This window comes from Cynoglossus semilaevis, chromosome Z (genome assembly GCF_000523025.1).
Source record: "Cynoglossus semilaevis isolate Cse_v1.0 chromosome Z, Cse_v1.0, whole genome shotgun sequence".
NCBI classification, from domain to species: domain Eukaryota; kingdom Metazoa; phylum Chordata; class Actinopteri; order Pleuronectiformes; family Cynoglossidae; genus Cynoglossus; species Cynoglossus semilaevis.
In genome coordinates this window covers 10,164,820-10,183,035 of record NC_024328.1, presented here as the reverse complement: position 1 = coordinate 10,183,035, position 18,216 = coordinate 10,164,820, and the positions used below count along the sequence as shown (strand labels likewise).

The window sequence follows — 18,216 nt, the reverse complement described above, 5'->3', positions numbered from 1 at the left end:
AGCAGGAATTGGAAGTTCAGAATTCATCTGTGGAATCCTTCACAGAGAGTAAGGATACGTTTAGTGATCCACTGCTCAAAGAAAGCCAAATGGCAACAGTACAGCAACATATTAAAAATGAGACCCAAGAGGATCAAAAGAATATATGTTTAGATGATGAGTTGAAGCCACACACCGAACAAGTATACGTAGAAGTGAATGGTACAGTGAATGGTGATGGAGAAAATACTGAATTGAAAACACATATTGTAAAAATTGTGAACAAGGAAGAGAATATAATTCCAGTTACAAACAAGCTCTCATTTGAGGAAGGTGAAGGAGAAATTTCTCAAAGTGTTGAAAATGTTATAGACACACAAAAAGAATCAGATATTATTAAAGTGCAAGGTGTTGAAGGAGAAACAAAATGTCCAGATGTTGAAGAACAAACTATGGAGTCACATAAGGTTATTGTTGAAGAACCAATGCCTGTTGAAGGTAATGAAAACATATTTAGGGAGCCACAAAGGGCTCTTGAAGAACAATCAGTTGTGGATGCAAACCATTTGGTAGAAGAGCCAAAGAAAGATGTTGAAGAACAAAAATCTGTTGCAGTAGCAGAGAAGCTAACAGAAAAAACAAAGAAAGATGAAGAAGAACAAATGGATACAGATGAGGAAAAGGAGGGGCCTGAGGCACCAGTGATAGTTGCAGATGAAAAACAAACAGTAGTTGCAGAGATGGAGAAGTTTAAGGATGAATGTCTAATAACTGCTGAGGATTCCATGATTGCGCCAATTTCAAAGAGTCCAGAAAGGTCTTCTGAGGACTTTAAAAGCACACCTGAAGAGAAAACATTGGGACCCACAACATCACAATTACTGTATGGAGAAATTGCTACTGAGGTTGTACACGGAGTAGACAAACCATGTGAGGAAAGTTTGACAATTGACAACTCTTCAAAAAATGAAGAAGGCACTGCTGCTAACATTTCAACAAAGAGTGGACAGCCTACACCTTTCAAAACACCATCCTTGGAAGCTTCTAGTTCTCCACATCCACAACCAAAGCCAGCCATGGTAAGGGCACCTGGGCCTCCAGGACAGAGAATGGGAGCACCAAGGATGGGAGCACCAAGAATGGGACATTCACAAATGGGCAGGCCGAGAATGGCTCCTCCAAGGCAATCAGGGCCACAAAAGCCCCCTGATGGAGCTCCGTTTTCTGGCTTTATGTCTATGTTTTCTACTCCAAATGTTCAAAGTAAATCAAGTGTTGGAGGATTTTTCAGTGGTTCTACTGCTTCATTTTTTGGATCACCTGCTTCTGGTCAACCACAACCTCCACAGCAGAAAAACTTCTTTGGGCTTTCAAGTAATATTGATCCAGAATCCTTAACCAGTGACCTATTTGGTATATTTAAAGGATCAGACACAACAAAATCTGAGGAAAATCAAAAGATGAGTGGTCAAGATGTTACTTCTCCAAAGGTAGTTGCAGGTGAAAGTTTGAAAACCGATAAAGAGAGGACAAATGTATCTGAATGCGTGCCTAATAAAAACCAGCAAGACTTGGAAGTACCAGAAAAGGGATTGGTTGATGAGGCAGAACAATTAAAGGAAGAAGAGAGCCCTGATACTGAAACTAAAAGAGAAGCACAGGCTGAAATCTCAAATGAAACAAAGTCAACATTGCCTGACAAGATTGAACCCACCATAGCTTCTGAAAGCAAAGGCATGTTTGATTTACCCAGTTTGTCTACCCCTAAATTTGGTTTTATGTCTGTAACTGCTGAAGGTGCATCAACTATCGGATCATTATTCTCCTATTCATCTCCATCCTCTGACATTAAAGCACCACAGATCCAACCGTCAGAAGGAGGCATATTTTCTGGTTTCAAAAGCTTCTCCGATAGTATTTTTCTAGACAAAAAGCCAGCTGAAAAAGAAGATACATCATCTGCTTTATCTCTGTTTGGTGTGAAACTTGACACAAAACTAGGGAACTCTGAAACCCCCACAGGTGATTCCACCTCTCCTGTCAATGTTGACACACCTCAAAGTCAAAGTTCAAAACCAACCAATGAATATGAGATGGTTTCTGAAAAACCTTCTCGAGATTCAGGTGAAACTGGAAGTGCAAACGCCAGTGACACAGAAGGACCGACAGAATCCTCACAAACAGGAAGCTGTGACACGTTGGCAGAGTTAGAGCAGTCTGGCCTCACTTCTCACTCACCTTCTGTAGCAGAATGTTTAGATGAACCCCAGGTGACAATCACTCCGTGCGTTGAAGAAAATGTTGAAGGTGATACACCCGACATATTGCATGCCGATTTGGACACAGATCAACCAAAAGACCTGCTGACGGAGGATGCTTCGAAAAGGCTAGTTCAATTTGAGAGTTGCAGATTCCTTGTTCCTCTTATGGTCCTAAATTCCCATTTTCCTCATCATTCCTCAATTGTCATCTGTCAGTCCTTCGATTTTCCGTTCCCTATCCTACAACTTAAAAGGTAGTGTGTACGTATAGAGTAGCTATATCAAGTGCAGTGGTTCTCATACTGTGGTACGCGGGTAAAATTCACATTTTCACATTTACATTTTCAATTGAATAAATCTGAAACATACCATGCACAATTAATACAACATTTAAACATAAACATCTTTCTAAACATTTCTAAACATCTCTCCTGTGGTAGAAGCTAATAGTGAAGGCCTATGCTGCTATATTCTAATGTTGGTCATCATGGTGGTAGTCAGTACTTTACTGAAACGTACTGTACTGTAATTCCGATAGCATATAAAAGCAAAGGTTAGTTTACCTTTAATCTGTATTTGTCTTATCTGGAGGTTCTTGAATATTTTGTCTTCTTTGCACTAAAAAAGTTGAGAAAGATTAAGTATCATACCCGTTTTAGCGGAGTACACCTACAGTATAACAGCAGTAAAATATATGTTTGACTTATTGATACAAATAAGAATTGATTCTCACATCTTATATCCAACACAACTATTTAACTTTGTATTATTTTGAAAATAATATTTGAGAAAATAATAACTTGTCAATACAAAAATGTGAAATTTGCCATCAAGGATTTCATAATAATCAAAAACAGCCGAGCTGCATTTGAAAAAAAAAACTTAACATAAACATGAAGGAACTGTAACTTTTCACTATTACTAAGTCGCTCTTCCTTAGTGTTATCATAACAATCTCATGCCCCCACAGCCCACCGGACAGCAGTCGCTTTGAGTCGTCAGGAAACCTCAGTCCTGTCAGCTCCCAGCTCACTCCTGAGCCTGAGAAATGCCAGGATCCAGGGTATGGTCAACAAGGTAGCCATCACGCTCCTCTCTTCAGCCAGCCCTCTACTTGGGACGAGAAGGAGACAGAAGAGGTGGAGAAAGATCTGTATCCACAACCAGAGCCTGGTTCAAACAAAGATTTTATTGACTCTACAGTCATTCTGCCGAAACCACAATCGAACAACTATGACGAGAGCCGTACTAGAACCAGGTGAATGATCAATATTAATAGTAATAAACTTATAATTAACAAGGCCACGTAGAGGAGAATGATTTTACAATTAATATACCGGTAAATTATATCACGCAAGATTAGATGGCAAAAAAAAAACAAATCAATATCTCACATTAAAAAATGTAATCCTGGTGCATTTGCAGAGAAGCTCTATGTTGTATATAAAAGTGAAATGTAGAGTACTGTAGGACAGCAGTGCAGTACTTGTCCTCAGACAACCAGATTCAGGTTATTGATTTCACTTCTTGAAATTGATTCTCAATATCCATCTTCTGGAAACTCTTAGCTTTGAACTCATTGATTTTTTTGCTTTATTTCTGTCAGTTTCTTTGAAGACGGTCCTCCGCCTTGTTCCCCATCCAGAGTTCGCTGGCTTAAAGCATACAACAAAGTGAGAGTGCAGCTTCTTGAGGTAGGAACAGGCTTTTTCAACTATTCAGTTTCTTTTTTGGCTTCCCTTTATTCTCTCTCTCTCTCGCTCCCTCTCTCTCTCTCTCTCTCTATTTATCTATCTCTCAGTGTCACTTTGTCTCACATACACACACCTGTGCCATCACATCCAAATATTTTTTAATGTCTCTTTTCTTGCTGCATCTTAATTTTATTATGCTTTCTCTTTTCCATTTTGGATTGGTTGAGTTTCCCATCAGACTAAAGCTCTGGTTTGGGGACAAGTTATCACGTTTCCCAAATCGGTTGTTTTGCTGGCTGTGGTTTATGACTCTGTTTGAATGGTAAACTGTTTGGATATGTCATGGATTTTAGACAGATTTATAGATTTTAGACAGATTTATATTTATTTATTTTGTTTTATTTTTTGGATTTTTCCTTTTGTTAAACAAATTCATGCTTGTTGAATGTGAGGAAAATGTTTTGTTGTTGTGTTTCACGCATTTCACATTACATTCTACCATTATTGTATGTATCAGGGCAGTCATGAAGTGGTTGGTAATCATTTATATTTGACTATTACTCAAATGCAGCAATTGTCTAGTCCTGATGACTCATAAACAATTTTGCCAACCTCTCCATGGTGGTCTAGTGGTGAGGATTCGGCGCTCTCACTGCCAAGGCCTGGGTGCGATACTCGTCTAGGGAACACTTTTTTGGGGGAGTGGTGGCTTCATGAGCATTGTAAATAGGGAATTGGTGGGTTGGCAGTTAAGGAGGCGGAACTGAGTCCGGAAGGCTTCAGGTTTTAGTTCACCAGCTGCCAAGTTACCACTGAGGTGCTCTGAGCATGGCACCGTCCCCACACACTTAAAGCTGCCCCCTGTTCACTTTGGTGATGTGTTAAAAACAGAGGTCACATTTGGTTGTGTGCTGTGGTGCTGTGTCACAATGACAGAGTTCACTTTTCTTCCTCTACAGAGAGCAAGACCAGCGTCTGCAATAAGTCCCACAGCTGATGTTGCACAACAAATGCACTTTCTATTCTTGTACAGGCAGAATTTTGCTGAAATATTTTGCCTTGCCTTGTAAGGCAGCAGAATTTCTCAATTGATTTAAATGGCTCAATGTTGAGTTGCCAAATTTTCATCTGTTTTTTTTAATATCTCATCCAGGTTTAGTTCAATCCAGCTCTCACATCAAAGGCTTTGATTTGGCAAAGATTAAAAACCTAATGTAAAATATATGGAAATCATACAATTAATATAAATGCTTTCTTTAATGTTTTATGAAACCCAAACCTTTCCCCAAAAATATATTTTTAGAATCGCTATAAAAAATGATCCGAGCGTCTAATTCCCTTTCATCTCTAGTTTGTCAAATACCTATTAAACCTCAGTATGAACTTAGAAATACCATTTTTGTTTGTTGTTTTTGTTGAGGAGCATGAAGGATTAGAGTTGTGAGCATGATTGATAGAGTCAAGTGGTTACGTCGCCCTCCCGTTACATGTATTCAACCCTTTCGATGGTCCTTGAGTAAAATACTAGATCACCTCTGTTCAGTTTCTGACCCTGTGTTCTGACCTGTGAAGCAGCAGAAAGAGCACTAGACAATTTCACTTCAGAGAGCAATAAAGTGTTAAATTATTTATGACTCAGCTGCACAACTCTGTGTCTGCTTTAAGATTAACCCCAGCGGGCTGTCATGAATCCAAGCCCTCTGTCTTCTCAAGAACAAAATTTCTCTGGAGACAGACTTCACTGCACCCCAGACAAGTGGTGTCTCTGCTGTGAGGAACAATCGGAAGTTTTCAAGGTGATGACTAAGAAATGTCTAAATTGCATTGCGGCTACTTGCAACCGTTAATATTACTGCTGCTAATTAAAAAAACAAATTCTTATTGAAGACTAAGGTCAGATCCAGATACAGATAGTTCAAATGTAAAATTTACAAAGGGGTCAGGGATTGTTGCTCATTTGAATATTTGGGTGATAATATATGTGTTTGTAATTTTTTCTAATTTTACTTTCTCAAAACTAAACATAGCTGCCTGTGTTTACGACAAAGAGGATGACAAGAGTGAAGCCACTGGTCAGCTGCAATCACCAGAAAGACCAAAATAGTCTTTTGTCTTCTAAGCGAGCATTGTACCATGGCAACAACAGTACAATATCTATGGAAACACAACTTTATATTTGTCCACAATGAAGGTGCATTTGGTGCAGTTGATGTAAGAAGTGAATGTCTGCGTTAGTACATAGAAAGCAACACGTGTCGTTTCATAAACCTAACTGAAAACTGAATATTCACATGCTGAACAAAGTCGATTTATGGAGACTGACTGAGGCAGGAGGCACCATTGGGGATATTTGGTTCCTGTATACCAGTGGTTCCCAACCGTTTTTGAGCCACGGCACATATATATCATCAGGAAAAAGCCATGGCACACCACCAAACAAAAATCTCACAAAATATATATGTAATGAAATATAACATTAATAATATAACATTGTTCTAGTTTAAATTTACTAAAAATGTACTCCCGTTTAGTTGAAGACAACGCTGATATTCTGGCAGGAATTGAAGAAAATCACTCACAAAGATCATCAACAGCTCTGATTATCTTTTTTTTTAGTTTTCATAGCCATCTGCTGCCCCCTAGCAGAAGAGTATTTAATTGTTCTGCCTTTCATGCCTTGACGAGCAAATTATAAGCAATAAATAAATAATAGTTTTCAGACCAATTAAGTGAAATTGAATATTTTCCATGGCACACTATTGTGCCTCAGCACAGTGGTTTGGACTCACTGCTGTATACTACTGAAATCATCATTTTGCTTCAGCATTTTCAGCTAAAGAAAAGAAAAGGCTACAGAACATGCAATTTGTAAGCTAACTGAGTATTTTTTTATTTTTTTTAATAGTTTTGGATTAACAGAGTTTGACTCTAATTGTATTGTTGGCCTTGTCGCTATACCCACAGTGCAGTTGATGATAATTCAAACTTTGATGAATGAACGGAGGCAAATAGATTCAACCGGACTCCTTTTCATTTAAGGGTTGGTCGAGTTCCAGTTCTGTTTTATCTCCTTCTGGACCTGATACAGGTTTTTAGAGATAATGTTTTATGATTTGGCCGCAGGCACCAGCAAATCAATGGACTGTTCTGTACATACAGCGCTGATAGTGGAGGCACAGAGCACAGATATAACGGACGCGTATTGTTACTACTAGTAGTCCATGATAACATTCATCTGTAACAGTTTGTATGTGCATTACATAAAGCAGGGGTGATTTGTAGTTAAGATATACAACAGTTAATTTGTATATTAAAATAAAAAATACTCTAAAACGTTTTATTCCAAGTTATTTGCCTCAATGATCTTTCCATTTTCTACCACAGTTTTATTTCTAAAATGATCAGTAATACTCTACTGCAGTGGTTCTCAAACTGTGGTAATAGGTCATATTTTACATTTTCAGTTGAATAAATCTGAAACATACCATGCACAATTAATACAACATTTAAACATAAACATCTCTCCTGTGTGGTGAAAGCTAATAGTGAAGGCCTACGCTGCTATATTCTAATGTTGGTCATCATGATGGTACTCAGAGAGATCAGCGTTTTCTCAGGTGGTACAGAGTATAAAAAGTTGGAGAAGCACTTCTCTGCAGCGAAGAAGCTCCACAGCTAAACTGTAAGACTATAGTGAGTTTCTGTGATCTTGATTTTTTTTTATGACCAGAAATCAAAACTCAGAATGAGAAGTTTGGGTCTAAACATTTTTATTATAGAACAGCTATTTTCACTTTGTGTGAAAATATCTAGACTACGCTCATAAAATTTACCATTGCTTTGCTGCATCTTAAAATGGTCAAAGGACAACGGTTTTAATCTGCCTTGTGTTGTATATTATGCAGCGCTAAAGAGAGAGAATAATATTATTTATATGAAGGAAAACAAAGAGAAAGCGGCACCCATAAACACAAAAGCAGGAGAGTTGATGTCATGTGGGGGAACAGAAAAATACTTGTATCCACACAGAGAACACGCGGAGATAATTAGATAAAGTGTGGACCTCCTACCAGCTGCCTGTCAGGAGGTTCAATCCATGTTGTCTTAGAAAAACTGGTGGTGAGAAAAAGATGCAGTAGCTCAGGACAACAAAACATCCCAATGTCACATATATCGTAATTTCAATTGAGGTTTGTATGAGAGGTTTTATTAATTCTTTAATCAAATCTCTGCCAGAGCCTTGTTTATTTAGTGAGGTTTGATGAAGCGCTTCATAAATTGTCTGCCATTGTGATTGGAGCCATTCATAAACACAGGACACACAGCGAGACTTGCACTTTCACTAGATCTCTATCTACTGAAACACATTCACCATGAGATTAGAAACGCAAATCAGCAGTGATGTGGTTCTAACTTCAACAGCTTCAACAGCTTCAACAGCTTCAACAGCCTGTCCTGTGTATTCAGCTCTTTCTCAATTTTTTTTCCTGTAATCTTTAGGATTCCATATTGAATGGAAGTCTATGTTTGTTGAGGCTGAAGTGATGTTCCAGGTTTGTGGCACATGATTTTACATTATCATCAATAAAATTAAGAAAAGTCAATAAAAATCTTAAGTAGTCCACATCTCAAAAACAGAGAAACTTACAGTACAGTACTTAATTGCGCCCCCCCCATGGCAGCCTGTATGGGTTGAAAAAGACTGACATTGTGATACAGCACACTGCTGCACACACAACCTCTGCTTTTAACCCATCACCAAAGTTAGCGAGGGGCAGCTTAGGTTCCCAGGGAACAGTGTGTGGGGAGGATGCCGTGCTCAAGGGTAACTTGGCAGCTGGTGGACTCGAACCTTAAACCTTCCGGTCCCAGGTCCGCTTCCTTAACCACCAACCCACCACTTCCCTATTTACGAGGCTCGTGATGAAATCATTCGACTGCATTAGTATGAGGAGCTTTTGACTTCCAGATGTTGTTTTTTTTTGTTTTCTTAATTGGGAAAAACAAACCCTCAACCCTACGATAAACAAACCTGAACAGAAATTATAATAGCAACGCTAAAAGGATCTACAGACAGATAATGAGGACTGTTAGTTTGTGTCTCACAGACACATGTTAACTCTGTTCAGCCTGCAAACATACCAAGTCTCACAGGGACTGAAACCTGAGCATTGAGACATCAGCTGTAAATCACCATGGAGATTGGGTCTGTGTCTGTGCGTGTGTGTGTGAGTGAGTGTGCACGTGTGTTTCCTGCAGGGATTGCAGGGGTCCTCATTTACACCCTTTATATTTGTCGGCTTTTTTTAATCTGACTAGCTCAGGTAATCACACACACACACTTAAAAAAGACCTTGACTGTAACTGAATGTGCGTGAAAATGTGATAAAAGTGGAGTTAAAGGTTTGATATGTGTAACTATTCTTTTAATATCGTGTTGCTAGGCAGACTTTACTGAATGCACAACGATACTATTCACAAACAAATCTTTTTGTAGTTTTGTCATTAGTATTATTATTAGTATTATATGTACTATAATACTGCATTTCCCTGAGTTACTTTGATTACCAAGTGAGCACAGCGGTGATTGATATGTTGAATTTTGATTGGTCTGCCGTCCAAAAGGATTGATCTGTTCTGTTGTGCTAGTGAGATTGGTGATATTGATGTTCTGTTTAGTTTTTTATTGTGACTTATTATCAACTCCACTAAAACTGGTCTGAAGTAGCGAAGCTTGATCGCATATTATCACCCTCCTTATATCGTAGTTTAACACTGAGAAAACTAATATGTCGAGCAGTCCTTCTAATAGAAATACAGAAATCAATAGTATAGTCAGTATAGAAAAATAGAAAAAAGTATTTTTTTTAGACTTTAATATGTCTAAAACAGTTTTTTAATCAATTACTGTATCATAAAATAAACTCTTTAAGATGACTTTTCTCTCCAGTTATACATTTGCTTAATATTATGTTCCTTATAAACTCTTCAGTGTTTCAATTTATTTCACTCGGGGGGTAATAATGATACATTTAATCCAAGAAAGGACAAATGATGTTACTGTTTGAGTCTGACTCTGAATGTTCCAGACAGTCAATCAGACAGAGTTAGAACAAACTGCACATACGCTTGGATAAAAGATTAACTGTATCCACTGCATTTTCCAATGTCTTATTTGTGCTCTCTCTCTATTCCTCTTCCTACCTCTTTTCGCTTTTGTCTTGTTGATGCTGCCTCAGCGTCAGCAGTCAACTTTTACCCATGTTTGAACAGTTTAGGTTTTTTGTTCAAGTTCCTGTAAATTTAAAAGGTGAAATCAGAGTTAACACCTCTTGCAATAACAAAAACACAGAATTATTATCATCATCATTATCATTATCATTATCATTATCATTATCATTATTATTTTTATTATTGTTATTATAGTTGTTACCTTTCCTTATACTGTATTACAGTATATGCACAACTGCTAAATCATATTCTTTCTGTATAATAACCAGAAGGGGGAGCTCTAGAACACATACTTTACAGACTTTGGTATGTTAACGAGCACTTTCCCTGCACCTTTAACAGTTGATTTATGTATATTTAGGAGCTTCTGCGTTTTCTGAGGCAGCACAGGAAAAAAATACACAAACACAGTCTTACCTACACATTTTGTGTTGTTCATAGCTCTTTGTACATGTATTTTACTGACAAAGCCAAGATGTAAAGTTGTCTCCTTCAGCAGTCACTTTGACCGCTCACCTGTGGCTAAAGGAGAACAGACGCTCTGTGTGTGACATGACTTAATACAGAGAGATTTTGCTGATTTTCATTCAGTAGTTCTGTCTTTGTAACACTTTTTGTGTTTTGTTCATTTTGTTTTCCCCATGCTGCTGTTGTTTGTGTTGACAATGACCACTGTGGCAGAATGACAAAGTTGTAAGCGTTTTGCCAAGAAGGTCAAGGCAGATGGACTTGCTGCAGCCTCAAAGAAGTGCAGATTAAGACCAGGTTATTTTCAGACTCAAAGTCTACCGTAGGTGTGACTCTGAGAGACTGGCACCTGTTCTGAAATGTAGCTCATCTGCTACCTAATGTCAGCAAACATTAGCTGTTACTCATTTGATCATTCTCAACAGTGTAGAATGGTGAAGGCTGGATGAATGTATGGTCCAAGTAAATGGGTCACAACCTTTTTAAATGTTAACAACCTCACATGTGGACTACCATGCTGTATCTCTGGTGTTGTTTTAAACCAGTGTTTCCCAAACATTTTTTCTGGGTACCCACATTTTAAAAGTCAGAAACGTTCGCGACCCAAATCAATAGACATTATTTGTAAACTTTTGGGAAACATGATGGAAGAAGTCTCCAAAAAAATATTACTTGCGACCCACCTCAGGGTCGCGACCCAGTCTTTGGAAAACAGTGTCTTAACGAATGTCTATTCTACTCCTAATGAGTACATTTTACTTTGATGTCTACTCGTTATTTCGTAATGCAGGAGTGTCAAACATACACCCCATGGGTCAAAACCAATCCGCTCGGGGGTTCAATACGGCGACCTTCATGTTGAATGTTGAATGAAAAAAAAAAGCACAACCACTGCATGTCCCTTTTTCACGCAACAAAACTTTCCATCCCTTTATTTAACCCTAAAAAACTTTAACGGCCTTTATTATCATGATTGTGATCTAAAAGGAAGAATTCATTGATATTTAATCTCCATTCCTACAGTGTTTTGATTTTGTCAAACTCATACGAACACGTAAACCAAAACACAAAACTTTTTAAGACGTGATTACCTTTGATCGCCTGAACATACATTTATTAAGGGCATAACAGAGGAGTCACGATGAACAGAATAGTATCACCTCATGAATTTCTCATGATTTTTGTCATAATTTTGTCTCCTGTCTTAGAGCAGGAGCTGCTAATTATGTGAAACACTGTCCTTTTAAAAGAAGCCTAGTATTTTGTAGTCATTTCGCTTCCCTTTTTAAACATGACAGCTTTTCATTCGACTGTCTGAAATCAAGAAGACAGAGTGTGATATCAAATAGCAATTGTTATCCTGAAGCAGTCGTGCTGCTGTGGCATTTGAATCCATCTTTAATGTTGTCTTTAATCATAACTTCAGTTGTCCCTCAACGCGCCAATTATTGGTACTTAGCGCTTTGTCTCCTCAGCCCGCATAGACTTGAACTACCTTGCGAACCTCTTTAATGTCAGTTGTCACAGGAGGCCGTAAGTCATGTTGCCATCCAAGTGCTCCAGAGCCGTTTGGGTCCAGCCTTCAATACTTCATCTTTCACTGCTGGTTGGTTGGGTCAACAGATGAGCCGTAAATCTTTACTGTTTATCAATACAAAGCTTTTAAGGACGCAGCCTAACAGCAATGAATACTCTATGGTTTAAAGTTGTCCAAGCAAATGGCCCATTGCTACTGCTGTATTAAAGAGCAATGTATCTACCAGATATATTAAGTGCACTATTGTGATGCAGGGGTTGTATTCAGTTTCCATCAATTCAAGATTCTGGTTTAGGTTACACATAGAACCAGTTAGGCAACTGGACGTGAATTTTCTAAAAGAAGACGTTTCACCTCTCATCCAAGAGGCTTCTTCAGTTTTAACTGGTGGTGGGGAGGACAGCAAATATATACTCAAAGGTGTGAAAGAATAAAGCTACTTCAGCTCCACCCTATTGGGTGGGGCTTGGGGTTAACTGTGAAAGTGTCACCTGCCTCTTTGTTGTGTGAAACTGAGGTGAAACTTTTGGGAATTGTTCCTAAAAGTGCTTTGTATGTGGGTGATAGGTTGTGTCTGAGTCCACCTCCTCTGTTGAGTGATGGTTTTTCCAGGTTGACAAAAATGGCTTCTTTTACCCCTCTCTCAAACCATCTGTCTCCCTCACTACCTCATTAAGATGATGGTTTGCATCAGGAAACCAACATTTTGACACTTTAATACATTACATAATCGCTTAAGAAAATGTTCTTTATTTCATTGTTATATTATTTACAATAGGCAATAGGTCTGTCTTCAAAAGATCCCGAAAGGTTTGGGAATCACTGATCAATTAAAGGGATCGTAGATGCTAACGGCCTGCACTCATGTTGACACCATGCAAATTCCATTCAAAATGATCATCAGATTCCATTGGGAATCAAGCTGTTGGTCCTTTTGGGGTAAAGGCAAAAGCTTTTTCCCTCCCCTAAACATAATCAGCAAAAGCACTGGGGCAGTGGCGGCTTGGTGGTTAAGGAAGTGGACTTTGATCGGGAAGATTTCAGGTTTGAGCCCACCATCTTTCAAGTTGCATGGCACCATCCTCATACACTGCTCCCCAGGTGCTTAGGCTGTCCCCTGTTTACTGTGGTGACAGTATAAGCTGAGGTCACATTTTGTTGTGTGTGCAGTGATGTGCTGTGTCACAATGACAAATAGTTCACTTTCACTTTTTAAATGCAGTAAATAACTGGAAGTTAGCCAAGTGACTTAAGACAAACATGTCCTCGGGTTGGGGTCGTTGGTGTAATCTGAATGGAGGTGTGAGCTACGTCTGTACTTCCTGAGCAGAGAACTAAGGACCGCATTGTAGGTTGGTGACAAATGGTGTCTGAGGCGCCCTCCTCTGTTTAAGGATGGTCTTTCCAGTTTGACATGGATAGCTTCTTTCACCGTTTTGTCCCCTCTGGCTAGAATGAGCACCTTTTGATCATCAAAGGAGTGGCCCTTCTCCTTCAGGTGGAGGTGGACTGCTGAGTCCTGGCCTGATGTTGTGGCCCTCCTGTGCTGAGCCATACGTTTGTGTAAAGGCTGTGTTGTTTCCCCAATGCACAGGTCAGAGCATTCCTCATTGCATTGCACTGCATACACCATATTGCTCTATCTTTTTACAAGCAATCTTGACAATGCTTTTAAATATATTTTATAGGAGTTAAAAATTGAAAGTTTTGGTTCTTCACAAACTTGTCCCACATCCTGCAGATGTCTCCTGGACAGACTTTAAACATTTGCTTTCTTCATTAAACTTAAACCTAAATGTTTTTCAAGTACAACTAATGTACTTTGGTATACAGTATATTTCAGGCTTAAGTTAAGCTAAAAAAATAAATTTCCACCTGGGTTCGTCCAAGTCCAAACCATCTTCTTACCCACTCATAAGTTTGAGGCCAAACAATCGTACAGTAGATAAGAGAGCCACACTAAAGATGCATTTGTAGCCAACCAGTAGTTTATATTTTATATTTGTACAATTTTATGATTTTGACAGAGTCTGTCGGTGAGATTGGATACACACCTGTCATGCTTTTGCAGCTTCTGAATTGCATTACGTATCTGAGCTGCGCAATACTGCCAACTGGAAAATTAGGATCTACCAATGGCGTAAAAACTCACATTTATCCCATCAGTTCAGTTGAGTTTTCACTTAAAATAACAACTTATTTTCTTGCATTGTTACATTCGTTTGGTCGTTAATAGAAAATACAATTTTTGCGAAAGAATCTAATTACTCATTTAAATAATTTAGCTGACATCATCAGACATTTCTGGAGCTGATTTTTAAACATTAATGTAAGTAAAATATTATATAGACCATGACAAATACTGTATTACACTGAGGCTCAGAGACAGTGTGTCACAGTATGGAATGCTGGAGTGTGTGTGTGTAAAAGAAAAGGAGAGAGAGAAAGAGAGAGTGTGAGACAGTGTGCGTGCAACGAGTGGCAAAATGAAGCCAATAGGAAGAGGAATCCGGACGGAAAACATAGGATAAACCTGGAGATATGAACTGAGAAATGGAGAAAGAACGGGAGAGAAAGAAATAAAGAAAGAGAAAGAGAGAGAAGGAGACAGATGGAATGAAGCTGAGACACAGGGGGCGGAGACAGAGGCAGTGTGTGGGGCTGAGACAGGAGGTAAATAGGACTACGGGGATGTGTCTCACTGAGCGCTGTGATCAAGACAGAGAAGAAGGAGCGCAGGAGGAGCAAGGAGAGAGAGAGAGAGAGAGCGTGAAACACCCGTTTGTGAGGAAAAATCTGGTTGTGTTTTATTATTATTATTATTATTATTATTATTTTATATAACTCTTTAAATCCTAAATTGTTTTCTCATGAAGATTTAACTGTGGATCACACTTCGACCCCAGAGGTGGAGGAGTTCATTGCAGCCGATAACTTCAAATCTTTGTACTGTTCCGACTGTAGTTTTTAAAACGAAGCTACAGTCGTTACTTTCATGTTCGCTGGGAATTTAAGAAAGAAAAATTGTTCACACGGACGCCTGGATTGTCAAACTTTTCTCCTTTTTCTTCTTTTACCAACTTGGCTCATCGTCTCTCTGGGTGAGGTAGGTCTTTTCTCCCTCCTCTCGAGGAGAGGTTATCCGTAGCTAAAGTGCTAGAAGTACGGAAATTTAAGCGTCTGTGAGGAAGATATTATTCATGTTGATAAGAATTGTGTTGCTGAGTTTTGGGTCCTTAAAAAATGACTTGGAAAAATGATCAGATTTAAATGAGATCCTAACAGATGGAGTAATTGCTGACGGAACACATTTCCTCTGCTTCCTGAAGTTGCAGTTATGTCAGTTTACGTTTTCCCAACTAAGGCTGAAAATTAAATATTAAGTATTCAGGCACTTTTTATTTTTCTTCTGCTCTGAGGTATCTAAGGGTATTTAACCCCTTGTTCTCCGCAGTCTTTCCGATGCAGCATCATACTTGGTTACAGTAGTCGTGATCCCCCACTTGTGACTTGTGACTGTTTCCCAGCTCCCGATTCTCCTGTTCTCAGAAGCCGCAGATTAAAACTTGTCTTTGAAAAATGAAAAAATGTTTTATTAAGCTTCAGGTCAAGAACTCTATTAGCTTAAACATGTCATATAATTAGATCGCTCCTAATTATATTTGCTTTATTGACACCGTACATTTGGAATAATGAACCTGCTCTAGAGGATCGTTAATAAGGAATTAAAGGACTTCAGCAAAGAGCAAAACTTGCTTTTAAATGATAAGACAGTAGGACTACAGTATTTATCTGAAGGTAACTGAATAAATAAAACTGTTGGTACAATGTGGACAGCATGTCTCTACCTGGTCGGGGGTGCTATGAACACAATTGTGAACACTATGAGTTGATAGAAATTGATGTGAAGGAGAGAAGGATAACATCATTATGAAACATGGAACCACAGAAATCAGGACTCCCTTGGTGTTTTGTCTAGACAGAAGTAAACCCATTTTTTAGCGATTTACTTTTACTTTTTTTACTTCACTAAATTTACTTGTACTGCATGTACCAGTGTAGCTAATATTTGGGTGAATATAATGTGTGTGTACAAGGTTTGGGTTACAAAGATGTGTGTGTTTGAGTATGGGTAATGGTGTGTTCAGGAGTACTCGAGTGTACTTCAGGCTAGACTGAACACTGATAAATGGGTTGGATACCCTGCAGTAAGAATATGAAGAGACAACAAGTCCATATGTACTACAATATTTCTTTTTTTTTAACTTATTTATACCCTCTATACCCTCCAATCACTCCTTTATTTGTCTAATTCAAATGATACAATTATTATGTAAAAGTGTCAAAAAAACAACGTCAACAACATATAACTCCAAATATAACTAAAGATATGTAACAACTCTCCACATAGTTAGTGGATTTTAGTCACAGTTGTGCATCGTAATGGTGGCTTGTAAAATGTGTCGAGACATGACGAATTGTGCAGATGAGTAAATAGTTCACTTTTGAGAAGGGGCAAACAAGTTTGACCCTACTGTCTGACAGAGACGAATGGGAAACAGGGGAAAGGCTACACAAAGTACTAAACTACACAAACTTTCCTTAGTCCATGTCAAAAGGTGATTCAGTAAAGGATAGAATGTCTGATGGATGGATGCAAAGATAGATAGATAGACAGACAGATAGATAGACGGATAGCCGGATGGCCGGACAGATAGACAGATAGACAGATAGATGGACAGACGGACAGACAGACAGATAGATAGATAGATAGATAGATAGATAGATATATTAATCCCTCAGGAGTTCCCTTTGTCTAAACCAGCTGAGAGAAAAAACTTTCTGCTTAGAACAGGTGTTTTTATCCTGAATTGGCAGGGGCAACAAGTGGCATCATTGTTTGGCATCTGTGTAATAGCAGAGAGAAAGCTAAATCAATTAGCCTAAAGAAGCTGGGCATTGTAATTCGCCTCAGGTTCCTGATGAAGAGCAGCCAGCAATGTTTATGGAGCAGGCGTTCACTCAAGGAACCTGAGAGGAAAAGATGGAAGGGAAGGAGAGGGAGCTGGCCTGGCTGATTTGATTTACTCAGGAAAGTGGTTTTACTTTCCATGGCCTTAACAACTGGCCCCCTTCCCCCAAGTCCTCGGCGAACGTGGGGGCGTGTTTGTTTTATGAGAAATATGCTGTGTGGTCTGTCGCAAGCTAGCGGAGGATGGATTGGATTGTCCTGTTTGTTTTGATCACTTTGTCAGAATGGCCTTTGAATTTCCTAAATTTACCAGACAACTGGTCTCCAAAAGCTAAATGTATGTCCGCTTCATGTGGGACATGTTTTTAAAGAGTTAAGAATTATATGAAACAATAATGTTGTGCTAGCGCTAATTTATGGACCACAGAAAACGAACATTTTATTGTAGCACCACCCTGTAGGTAAGAGAGCTGTGTGCTGTATGTTTGTGTAATGTTGGTAATATGTGAACTGCCATCAGGTTATTGGTAATTAACAGAGTTAAGTGGTAATTGGTTTAACAGTGAAGTAAGGTCAATATCATCATCCACACTTGATTAGTACACAAGATAAATGTATTTCTGGCTCTGATATCTATACTTTATTAAACAGACTTTCCCATTTAGAGAGTATAAAAAAGTGTATTAAATACTTTTGCATTTTTTGCACTGTTTTGTTAATATTCATTATATTAAATGAGGACCTAACAATGATCTACAGGCCCTCCGAAACAGTCAGTGTAGAGTCACCTGCATCTGTGTGTGTGTTAGACCTGACGTATATGGTGCATATAAATCAGTGTATGTTTGAAACATGACTGATTCATTTGGACAGAGAGATAAAGTGGCCATGATAAATCAATTAGAGTGTGCAGGAAAATTATCCTGATGAAGGTGGCAGCGTGGCCACTTTCCCACTCAGTCGTGACTCAGTCCTGTCGGCGGGAATGAAAGCGTCCACACACGTGTCCTAGTGGATCCTACTCACAGATCCTGGCTGATGACAGCAGTTTTTTTTAACAATCAACTTCAGAGT

At 38.7% G+C, this 18,216-nt stretch overlaps 2 protein-coding genes across 2 annotated transcripts in view; both read left to right on the top strand.

Moving 5' to 3' along the window:
* LOC112486451 (protein unc-13 homolog B-like) overlaps positions 1-4,002 on the top strand; it is a 16,965-nt gene extending 12,963 nt beyond the window's left edge. Inside the window, exon 2 of the mRNA XM_025052956.1 lies at positions 3,211-4,002. Coding sequence (XP_024908724.1) covers positions 3,211-3,502 — 292 coding nt within the window. The 3' untranslated portion in view covers positions 3,503-4,002. The remainder of the gene's footprint in view (positions 1-3,210) is intronic.
* Positions 4,003-14,436: 10,434 nt separating this feature from the next.
* The window catches only part of LOC112486501 (protein unc-13 homolog B-like), a 66,374-nt gene continuing 62,594 nt past the window's right edge, over positions 14,437-18,216 (top strand). Inside the window, 1 exon segment of the mRNA XM_025053411.1 lies at positions 14,437-15,276. The gene's annotated coding sequence lies outside the window, so the exon portion shown is untranslated.